Source organism: Malaclemys terrapin, chromosome 5 (genome assembly GCF_027887155.1).
Source record: "Malaclemys terrapin pileata isolate rMalTer1 chromosome 5, rMalTer1.hap1, whole genome shotgun sequence".
In the NCBI taxonomy this organism is placed as follows: Eukaryota; Metazoa; Chordata; order Testudines; family Emydidae; genus Malaclemys; species Malaclemys terrapin.
Window position 1 is genome coordinate 87997342 of NC_071509.1, and position 12254 is coordinate 88009595.

General features: G+C 39.8%; 1 protein-coding gene across 2 annotated transcripts in view; it reads right to left on the reverse strand.

Annotated features, from left to right (window-relative positions):
* The window catches only part of SMAD1 (SMAD family member 1), a 71125-nt gene that overhangs the window by 27325 nt on the left and 31546 nt on the right, over positions 1-12254 (reverse strand). For both annotated transcript variants that reach the window (XM_054030619.1, XM_054030620.1), the window contains exon 2: positions 10887-11503. In XM_054030619.1, the coding sequence (XP_053886594.1) occupies positions 10887-11286 (400 nt within the window). In that variant the 5' untranslated portion in view covers positions 11287-11503. The remainder of the gene's footprint in view (positions 1-10886; positions 11504-12254) is intronic.

Genomic DNA, 12254 nt, shown 5'->3' on the forward strand with positions numbered 1-12254 from the left:
TCTGCCTACTTTGTCAAAACACCACAATATAATCATACCAGTTTCAATTGTTTTTGGTAATTTAGTTCAAAATAGCTGTCAGCAAGTATGTCTGTAACAATACAGACAACAAAAAAGATTCAGTAAATATTTTTTGACAAAGTTTCCTTACTAGACATGTTAATACAGAGCTCTGAGTAATAATTCATTTAAACTAGAATACAGAACCATATTTCCCACATCCCCCAGAAGCAGTGCAAAGGCTGGGTGGAGTCGGGTAATGGAGGAGCTGAGGGAGAGGGAAATAATTGCTGGGAAGGAGCCTGGGTGCGAACTTGGAAGGTTATTGGGTGTGGATGGGAAAAGTATGGAACAGGTTTTTTTGGGGGGTGGGGAGAGACTGTTAGGGAGCTTCCCCCAGGCAGACCCTGGCTGACCCAACTGACTCTCCCATTCAGTCAGGCACGTGTCCCTCCATCCCCACTCAGCCACACTCCCCCAATCCGCATGTGGCCCTGCGCCTCCACTCCCCTCTGTGGCCCTGCACCTCCACTCCCATTCTGTCCTCCCCCACTAGCCCTGATAAGCCCGTCTGACTGCCCAGCAGCCCCACACAATCTGTCTCCCCATAGCCCCTGTCTCCTGACCTGGCACTACAGGCACTGTGAAGGCGGCTCTGCAGGCTCTCTCTCTCTTCCCTAGCTGGCTGGGAGCAGTTGCTTTGTTCTATTGCCACAGTGCCCTCTGATGGGCAAAAGGTGGAACTGCAGCACCTTTTCAACAGAAGCTTTTTCTGCTCAAAAAATTAAAAATATGCACAGCTCATTAATTACGTACACACACAGTGGCACAGAATAGGAGTAACTATTAAGATTGTAGTATGCATCTGTCAAGTCATGGTACAGTCAAAGGAGCATTTGTACAATTCCTGACACATTGGGGCCCCCTATCCCAAATCAGGGTCTCTGGGCAGTACCATATACCACACACACACACACACACTTTCAACTGCATTTACCCACAGTCACTTGCTGTTTTACTTGAAATGTTCAATTCAGAACAAAACCTGCAGTTTAATTTTTAACAAAAGAGAAATATCAATAGCTAAGGGAAAATAGAAATGTGAGGCTTGCGCTCATAATTCAAGATGGAAAATCTTGTATGGATGAAGTGGCAAAAGAATGATTAGGAAGGAGAAGGAAATCCATATGGTAACAATTTTAGCCTATAAAACTCTAAAAAGGTTTAGGTCTTAGATTAAAAAAAACCCCACATCTCCCTCCTATTCGATTCCTCAGCAGTTGAAATCAGGTGTGACATACTGGCTAGCAGCCCCTCAGTTTAAATAGAGATGGTTTTAGTGCATTTTAAGTTGAGGACTCAAGTTGAATTTGCTTGACTTTCTTTGGCATCTGTAGCGTTAAACAGTTGATGTGAGCGTGCTGGTTGGAACCTTTTGCCAAGAACCCTCTCTTCCTTGCAGAGGTTAAATACTGAGTGGAAAGAAAGTTTTGATGCACTTAATGTTTCAGATAGTGCAAGAGAACAAGACTCTCCTTGGCAAGCATAAGTAGTCTTTAACAACAGGACATGTTCCCAAATATAAAGACACATTTCTACAGTGTGGATTAAGTTGCTCTTAACAATAACTAATATTGTTATATCCAAAGCTGGTCTCAGAGGACCTAGCTAAATTATGCTGTTCTAACACCACCTGGTTCAAACAAGGTTTTTCTATGCCATGTGGTGGTGAAACTTTGCTTTACTTTTTCTCAGAAGTAGAAGTGCCAAGATTTTAGCTGTTTGCTTCAACAGGACTTAAGTTACAGTAACTGTAAATGGAAAGGCTCATTAATAGCCATCCAGCAGTCTGTTTTGGGTGACTATGATCAGACAGGCACACATTCCAGGCTATTCATTCAAGGAGACAGCTGAGAGTCTGGTTTTCTTAACTTTATTTCTCAATTTCAGTAGACTTCATAGCTCGATTTGTCATTTTGCATATTTGCTACTGAAGACTTAGTTTAAAACATTTGTTGCTTCATTTACTGTAATTTTAAAATCAGACATCTGGTAGAACACATTTGGCAAGTAATATTAGTAAGTTTCCTGCATTATAATGCTCAGTTAACATTGGAGGCTTTACTTGGATGCCCACTGATTCATGAAATTGACATTTGTTCAAAGTGCTTCCAGAATTCAGCACTAATTACATGCCTATGATTAAAGCAACACTTATTAGCTTGTGGCAAAAGTAATTCTGACAGTTCTGTAGTGGATAGTTAGTAGTTTGACAGTGTATGTTAATTTAATGACATTTAAAGTGATCGAGCTTCTCATTACACCTGTAAGCAGCACTACCAATTTGCCATATAGATGAAAAGATTTGCAGCTTCAAGTCTGGAGTGACATTTGACAGGAATTTGGTTAATTTTTAAAAGGATTTATTCTTATTAAATCCATCAATAATGGGATCCCCTTCTCTGGTTCACATTGGAGAATGACAAAAATATTTCCCCAAATTGGGTTCCCTCCCAGTTGTTTTCAGTGATGCATTTTAGAACTGAAATTGGCAAAAATTAGATGAAGAAAGCTCAATACCACTTGCCAAACAAACTGGCAGTTGTCTGCTATTTTGGGGAAACATCCTAGAATTGTACACACCTGTTGTAACATGCTATTTTTAAAGCTACGCCCAACAGTAATATTATGAAGCAATATGACAAATCCTCTCACCAGTGACACTCTGCATTCTCCCATCCCTGAACTTGCAGAGCTATAGGATGCCTAATAGAGAAAAAAAAAGTCTAGAAACAAGAATTTCACTAAATACAAGTCAGACCGTTTTTTCTTTTCCTTGTTTAAGTCAGCTAGTGACTAACTCCCTGTCTCCAACCCCCCTTCCCATCCCTTTCTTCTTCCACCTCTAATTCATCCTGTCTCCATTTTCTTGTCTCCTCTTGGATGATTTCCACTCAATTTATCTTCGGTCTTTGAAAAGGACACTTCATTTTTTTTTCCTCTCCATTCTCCAGACTGGAGCAGCAACAGCTTCTCCTTTGCCCTTGTTCTTTTATAGTCTCTCCCCATTGCTTTCCTCCCCCACCTCTAATTCTATTACTGTCTAATGTTCCCCTCAAAAAGTGCTGGCAGTATGGGAGTATTGCACACAGCTGGTCCACTCTGCTCCCTCTAGTCTTCCTGATCAAAGCTTTCCCATCTGGCCGGAAACAGAGCAGAGAACTGAGTGCTGATCAGAGTTCTCCCAGGTGTTGGAAGGAGGAGGGAGTTACTGATCAGTCCTGGAATCCTTACACTAGCCAGACAGGTCACAAGATAGTAGTGCTTAAGAATAAGTTTGCCAATTGTTGTAACTTCTCTCTTGGTCCCAAATTCAATTCTGAAATGATTTAGCAGCTGTTACCTTGAGAATCACTAGAAAAACCACACCAACAGAAACTGCATACCAAGTATGGAACCCAAGGTTCAAATGATAAAGTACTAATTTTAGTGATTTGATTTTAGGTTGGCTAAAACTGCATCAGAATTGAAGTGCAGTGAAAAAAGCAAGATAATAGGTAAGAATGAAATGATATTTAAAGGGCCAGAAACAGTTGCAGGACCAGTAAAGTTTTCTAAATAGTGATCCTAGGACCAGAGAGAAAGCCTTTTAAATCCCCATAAGGTGGATTGGGGGGGGGGGAATCCAGTTTGGGTACAAATTTCAGAGGCACAGCACAACTTTCATTATTTTTAACACATACACGAACAAGTTTTTAATGAAACATGAGACGAAATGCAAGCTAGGACACATTTTAAAGTTGATTTATCTCAGGACAGTGTGGATCTCAAACTGGCTTAGCCAAGACTGTCACCACTTAAGGGTTTTCTCCTCTCTGGTGAATCACAGGGTTGCCTTTGTGATCAGAAAAAAAAAAAATACTTTTTCACTCTAACACAACACACCACACATCTGTGTCTGATTATACAGGCTCGATTTAGACAGCAAGTTACTCAGGAAAATGATCAAGCCAAATCTGAAGAACCATGCGGAGGGCATGAGAGGAGTCCATGCTGGGGATGAAGACAACATGACATGGCTACTGTTTCTCAGAGTCAGACCTCTGCTGCTAAGGCAGCAAGAAGCCTCCTATACATTTAGCATGTTGCTTCCTACCCTTAACTGACCTGCACTTCGAATCCCAGGTGCGCTGACTGACTGGAACATCAGTCTTCAGACTGAAAATAAAAACTGGTCTCTTACTTCAGTTTCCCAGTAAAGGCCACCAAGTGGCAGTTGTGCTTCATATGGCAATTTGGGCAGGGTACATGCATTACTAGTCATATCAACTCTCCTCAGCCTAGGGCATAGGCCACAACTGGCTGCACAGAGCCAGAGGAAGAGTTTAACAAAAGGAATAGGCCAGCTGAGCTAATCATCCATTTCATCCATTTGTTATTGGTAATTACAAGGAAACTGGAGCAGGAGCAGACCAGTTATTTTCAGCTTCAGATTAGATGCACCAGTGAGCCAGACAATACCTATAGGATTTTTGAAGTTTAGATCAGCAATTTGCGCAACTAGTTGTGAGTAATTATGTTTTATATCACCCTTTTGCTATGTGTGCATCTACAGTGCCTAATTCAACAGGGCATCAACTGCTTTTGCAAACTACTGCAATAAAAATACCACCACCACCCACATCATTCAGAGCAGGAATTGGGTTTACTTGGATTAACGGACAACAGGTTTTTTCCTAGCCTGACTGCATGTTAAATTCTCAACAGTCTTTAGAATTTGATGGTCACCTCAGGTTGGAGAAAGTCAAAAGTGCAAGGGATTGCCAAAAAGGAAGACTTCGTGTATTGTACATAACCACCCTCCTTCACATGAGTAAATATCAGAAAAAAAGTTAAATTAAAAAATTATGGATTAGAAATTTCTGCTAGCAAATTAATTAGCTTAGACTCTCAAACTCATTTAGCTGTTTTACTTTCCATTCCTGTTCCCATCCATGTAATTAATAGATGTTCCAGTTATCTCATGGTTATTCCATACCATGAGCATGACTACTGTTTTTAAAATTTCAGAATGATATATAAAAGACAACCTAAGGTTTGGTTTTTAAACCATTTTTTCTGCCTGTTTTTAAAATACATTAGAAACTCAGGTCCTGTCTCGCTTGTATGACTATGATGACCAGAAAACTAGTGAAATGAAAATGCAAGAGACAAGATAGTAAAAGTGATTTTCGGTCAAACTGTTTCCAGTTTATTAAAAAAAAAAAAGTTCTTACACCCCCATATAACTCAAAAGATTAAGTAGCAATTGGGAGAAATTAAGCTTTGGTTAAAGATTCATCACACTCCTCCTCCTTCAGTTAAGGCAAGAGAGTTGACAACAAGTTCCCCAAGCAAAACTTGAGGTGTCATTCCTGATCTTTCCAAGGGAAGGAAAAAATAAACCCTTGACCGTCTCTCTCTCCTTCCGGCCACACAAAAAACCATAATCCCAGCTTTTAAAACCGCCTTTAGGTCACCTTTAACTAAATCAAGGAGTGAAACGTAAAGAGTCAAACAGACTGAGTCATGCTAAATAGGCCAGTCAGATTTTTTCAAGAGGTTCTTAAATAAAAGTTTTGTGCAAGTTTTAAAAGCTTTGCCTTGCCCTGCCAACAGCAGCCAGTCAGATTTGATATAGCCATTAAGTACACCATTGTCTGCACTAGCAAGTGTGCAGCATACAAATGACTCTGCATAAAATGACAACAGTTGAGCTATTCCAACACAGTTGTAGAAGGTACTGCATTCCAACAATTTATAGCTGTTTGCCAGATGACAAGCTTCCCTCAGCATTTTCTTCCTTATACCAGCAGTCTACGAAGAAGCATGCTTTCAACAAAGCCTAGATTCTCCAGTCTTAAAATTCCCAGGAGCCTCCTCTCCTGCCCTTCCCCCAGTGTCTCATAACAGCCAACTCTTATATTTTCAGCCTCCTGTTTGTTGCTTTTTAAAAAAAAAAAAAAAAAAAACCTTATTTGAATGGGATATTTTAAATTTTAAAAAGTAAAAAAAAATAATGACATCTGGGGTTAGAAATGAGATGTTCAAATCTGTAGGTATTTTCTAAAATCTATATGTTCATCTTGTGTACAAGAGATGAATATCACTTTAGCACCACAAGTTTTAAAAAGCAGAAGTGTCCATAAAAATTTGTGGCCTTCATTCCCCAGTGTGATTTTATACATATCAAGGGTAGATTTATTTTATTATGAACCAGCTTTTCAAAAAACCCAATAGGATATTGAAATGGAAAAATGTATGTATGTATATGTGTGTATACATATACATATATACATACATATACATATATACATACATATACATACATACATACATATACATACATACACATATACACACACACACACACACACACACACAGAGTATACAATTCCCCCTACTTTGCACCTTGTCCATATGAGTAAAAGCCTCCACCGTTATTTTAGAGGAAGGGTGTCAAACATATGACCCATGGGCCAAATCAGCTCACATGAGGTAGTGAAATTTTGGTCCCACTTACATTTCATCATCATCACCATCAACTATTAATTCCTGAGAATGTTAGAAGATGAAACAGGGAAAATGAGAGTGAAAACCTTAAAGGGGGTAGGAACTGAAGATAGTTACAGGGAAGAAAATGAAGAGGAAACAACTGAGGAAACCTGACAGACAGAAGAGGACAGAAACAGAGAAAGGAAGAGAAACCAAGGAGGAGACCAAAACCAAAACACAACCAACCACTCAGGGTACTGAATGGACCAATAAGATACTGAATAATAAATACAACTTCAGTTGATACAGAAAAGCTGTATTCTCTCGTAGATCTCTCTGCAAACATCCCACAAACATCAGTGGGACATTAACTGTGCACTGAGGAGAGTACAAAGTCCTGAGTTTATATCCCAGCCCACCGCCTATAATAAAACATGAAATCCATCCCTCCTCCTCCTGACACCCCCGTGCTAGAATTTTTAAACTATCATGTCTAGACATTGCACAGGTCTCAGAACAGTGCTCTATTTTAATTATAAACTGCCAGATCTCCCACTCCCATTCTCTCCACCTCTGCTTAACTCCATTCCTGTCTGTCCTTACCGTCTCCTCCCTGCACTGCTCCGCTCACTCCTACATCCCTTGGCTTTCCATTTAACTGATCCCCTCCTAAGTATTCCACCCCCCAAAACAATGGAACTAACACGCCATTTATCATCATTATATTGCTCACTCAGCTAGTGTGTTTTACACCTTCCACCACCGCATGGCTGTCTTGAATGTTTAGACAATATTGTCTCATTGTTTCCTTGTACTCTCCCATGTCTCTGTTGTCTCGTCTTTTACTTGGATTGTAAGCTCTTTGGGGCAGGGACTATCTTTCTGTTCTACTGGGTGTTGGTACAGAGTTGAGCTCAAAGGGGTCTTGGTCCATGCTTAGGAGTCCTCGGTGCTACTGTAATACTACTACTAACAATGATAATAAAACGTTTAGTTTCCTTGCGTCCATCATAATTTTATATTTCCTTTTATAACAGGTGAAGCGTGGAAGGGACATCTCCCCATTTTACAGATGAGAAACTGAGGTTCAGGGAGAAGAAGGCCCTGATCCAAATTCCACCAAAGTCAATAGAAAGACTAAGGATATGTCTACACAATGATTAAATAGCCGCAGCGGCCCGGGTCAGCTGACTCGGGCTTGCGGGGCTCAGGCTGCAGGCCTGTAAAATTGCAGGGTAGATGTTTGGGGTCAGACCTCAGCCCGAGCCCAAACATCCACCCTGCAATTTTACAGCCCGAGCCCCGCAAACCAAAGTCAGCTGACCCAGGCCAGCCATGGGTGTGTAATTGCTATGTAGACATACGCTAATTCAGTGGCTCTCAACCTTTCCAGAGTAGTGTACCCTTTTCGGGAGTCTGATTTGTCTTGTGTACACGCAAGTATCACCTCACTTAAAGACTACTTGCTTACAAAAATCAGACATTAAAAATACAAAAAAGTGTCAGCAAACTATTACTGAAAAATTGCTTAACTTTCTCATTTTTACCATATAATTATAAAATAAATAGATTGGAATATAAATATTGTACTTACATTTTCAGTGTATAGTATACAGAACAGTATAAACAAGTCATTGTATGAAATTTTAGTTTGTACTGACTTTGCTATTGCTTTTTATGTAGCCAGTTGTAAAACTAGGCAAAATATCTAGATGAGTTGATGTACCTCCTGGAAAACCTCTGCGTACCCCCTGGGGTACGTATACCCTTGGTTGAGAACTGCCCTAGTTCTCTTCAGTGGCCTTTAGATCAGGCCCTAAAGCCCTGATTCAGCAAAACATTTAAGCACAAGTTCAAGTTCAAACTGCATTCTGTTCGGCAGTTATTTCCAGAATATTTTGATTGAGAGGACTGCACAAGGCTTGTGTGAGCTTTTGAACATTTCCATGGCCTCCTAAGTATTTGAATATGTTCTGTCCTCCCTTTAGCTGGGAAAATGTCCTAAGAAACTGGAGCCTATAAGGTGATTCACCAAGAGAGTGTAGTTTTTCCTTAAGATGAGAACTAGAGAAAGTAAAGTGGGGCTTTTTTTTTTTTTTTTTTTTTACTGCTCAACTAAAATCTTTGCATTCAAATATTTAACTGAATCTGGATAACATTTCTTTAAATGAGTGTCCAGGAGTCAAAATGTACAATCTTAGCTTTATTTCCTTAAGACACTATTTAAAATAACAAAACTGAATAAAAGTGACAATGACACTAAATCCAGGAAGATAAGTAAATGGATGGTTTGTAAGCTACCAAATACAACCTTGATGACATATTTTAGATGTTACATTGGAGGGTTTACTGTATATTTTATTTGCCTATCTTGCTGCAGCATCATGATATTTTTGTAGTTTCTTTTTTAAAAAAATACTCTGCAACCAGATGAGAACATTCTCAAACACCAAACCAGTAAGCTGTTGCCAACATTAAATCAAGCAGAGTTAGCATAATGTTAAGAAACATGTTCTAATAGCAGAAGTCCTATTGCTGCTCAATGACTTAAGATGTTATTTATTTATTTATTTAAATATAAAGGCATCCAAGCCTTCAGTACATTGGGATACAGACCACATCTGATCCAACTGTCTATGCATAAAGGACATAGTCGGGGACAACTGCTCATTTTAATATCTCACGTCTAAAGAGCAGAAAACTTTAAGAGTTTATAACTAGGTTTCTCATATAGGACCATTCTTTAAGCTTCTGCTGCATAAAATGTGCATGTTGTGGTATTAGTTTAGTTGTCTGGATTGTTTCCAAATACATACTTAAATGCTGAAAGGAAATAGTATATAGCACCATAAATATGCATTGCACATTACAAAACAGAGCTGCAAAAAACAACCACCTTGAAATATAAGGTCTTATCTACACTGTAGTTTTTAGCCACCTATGTAGCTATGCAGATATAATTGCTGGTACAAATCCCTAGTATAGATGCACTGCACAAATATAAGCCATGACGAACTACTAGTTCATTGCAGCCACCAGGGACGGCTCCAGGGTTTTTGCCATCCCAAGCGGTGGGGGGGGGGGGGGGGGGCGGGGGGAAGCCGCGATCGCGATGGGCGGCAGCTTCACTGCGCCGCTTTCTTCTTTGGCGGGACTTCAGCAGCAGGTCCCTCCCTCCGAGACGGACCGCCACACTAGGGATTGTCACTGGTGCAACTACATCTGTACAGCTACACCAGTGGTGACTAAAGCCTCCTGTGTAGACAAGTCCCAAATACATAAGCATATGCTTAACTTAATTCATGTGAATACTTCCAGTGAACTGAATTTGACTACTCACAAGAGCAAATAAAGCCTGTGCTTAAAAAGTGTTCGCAGGATTAGTGCCTTAAAAAGGCAAGAACAGAAGGAGGTGGTGCCAAACAAGGATTTTACATTTTAAGAGTGGAAAAAGGGGGGGAAAACCAACACATCTGTAAAGTGCATGAAATGGATTTTAAAATTATGTATGTGTATTTAGAAAAAAAAAAACTATTGGTCACTAAAGTATTATAAGCCAAATTCTGAACCTTTCTAGAAAGAATACAGAAATGCAACTACAGAACTATAGTAAAGATTGTGCCAGTAGCTAGAGTTCAACTCTGATCTGGAAGGTCCAAATCACTGCTATGAAGTTTGTACACGTATATGCCACATTTTCCCACAGCGCTACATTCCACAGAAAGACACTTTGCTGCCCTAACGTGCTATTCCACTAATAAATATAATTATTCCTTTGTGGAACCACCTAGTAACAGCCACATACCATCCTCCCAATTGGTTGTCCCCCTTCTGAACCTCAAGGATATAAAGATGAAAGGATCTCTTTGAGAATGAAAATTCTGACTTGGCCAAATGGTTGCCTATATTTTTATTTTTTTGTGAGAATTACAAGTCTGCACATCGAGCCATATTTGCAAAAGAGAGAGTTACCTGACTAATGTTGACCTTCAGAGCACTTTAGGATTCATTAATCTGCAAGCCTGTATAAAACACGTATGGAGAGGGTGAATGACTTACCTAATATTAAACTCAGTGGCCAAGCTAGGAGAAGATAGACATCCTGACTCCCAGTCCTGTGTTCAGACCACCCTTCCGTATAGCCATAGAACACGTTTACACATATTTATAGCCCCCAGCATGTGAAAGAGCAAGCTACTGTATTATCACTTCTCTTTGAAATTATGAATAGTCTGAGACATGACATTCATATTTGCTTAAGTTTAATAGGATACCAGCCATCTGATCACTTTAATTACTAGACTTGTATGTTACTATCTAGATAAGAATTGAGAGTGAGAGAGAAAACTTACCAGGACTCTCCACCCGTTTGTAGTGGTAGGGATTGATGCAAACCTCCTTCTGTTTTGAACCGAAGGGAAACTCACAGCATTCCAGTGGTTTCAGTTCATGATGGCTCTGGAGGTCTGGCCAGCGCCACACTCTACAGTAAATCACATGTGGTAGCCCTTTCCGGTGCGAAACTTGAAGCCTGCCATCCAGGGAACGGGGAATTGTAACACAGTTGCTGGGCTGACCTGGACAGCTTAATGCTTTTTCCAGTTCCTCCATAGCACCTTTTTTCTTCTTTAGTTTTTTAACTAATGCATCAACAGCTTTCTCTGCCCATTTTTCTTCTTCATCCCCTTGCTTCCATCCCAGCAGCCTCTTAACTGCTGGGCTTGTGAAGGAGAATAAGCTTGTCACATTCATGGTGATCAACTCAGTCACACTGGATACCGAAGAAACAACAGAAAAGATTGCTCCCTGAAAAATGGACTCAGCAGATCTTGTATATAAATGGGCACCAAAGGTTTGCCTGGATTTATACTGTTCCCTTTGGCTTTCCGATTCTGAAGTCTTGAGAAACTGAAACTAACATTCCAGCTTGACAGAAGTGATCTTTGTGTTTCAAACTGAAGTCCAGCGCCTAAGGTGGGGGGGGGGGGGGAGAGGAGGGGTCGGGGGAAGAGAGAAGAGAAAATTTGTTTTTAGTAAGTGACAACAATTAAACATGTCTAGATGTGAAACTGGAATGATAAAAACACACAAACCAAAAACCTCACATATCCAAGTGCTGACAGCCTTCAGAATCTGACTAAACTGGCAGCATCCAAGTTATTACAGAACATGGATTGATTTGTGCACGACACTGGAAGAGGGGTTCTCAAATACTTCAGCGTGAACCACATCTTGACACTGAGTGAGTTTCACAGATCACTTCTCTTACCATTGACAATTGCACACATTTCCCTTTTTAAAATAAACCTAAATAAATTAAATCTGAAATTATGACAATTTATGTTAAGGCCTAAACTCACTATGATGATCAGTTACATTAAATTTAATACTACACTGTACATGTGTGCTGCTGAAGTTTTTTAAAAAGGCAAATCACTGAACCAATAGAAGTCACTGGATAAGCACCAGGACTCAGAGTTTACTGAAGTTCTAAACCAGCTTAAACATTATTATTAATAATAACAGCAGTAGCCTGTTTTGCAGGTCCAAAAGAATATTTTCTTCATTTTAGTTTATTCAGCTAATTCAGTTCAATGACTAGTGCATTCAAAATTAAGAAAATCAAATTGGAGTAAGAAAAAGCAGGAAAGTTTCTCTTCTTATGTCCAAGAAAAAAAAAAACCACCATGGTGTGAGCTGATGAGATCTACTAGTTTTAA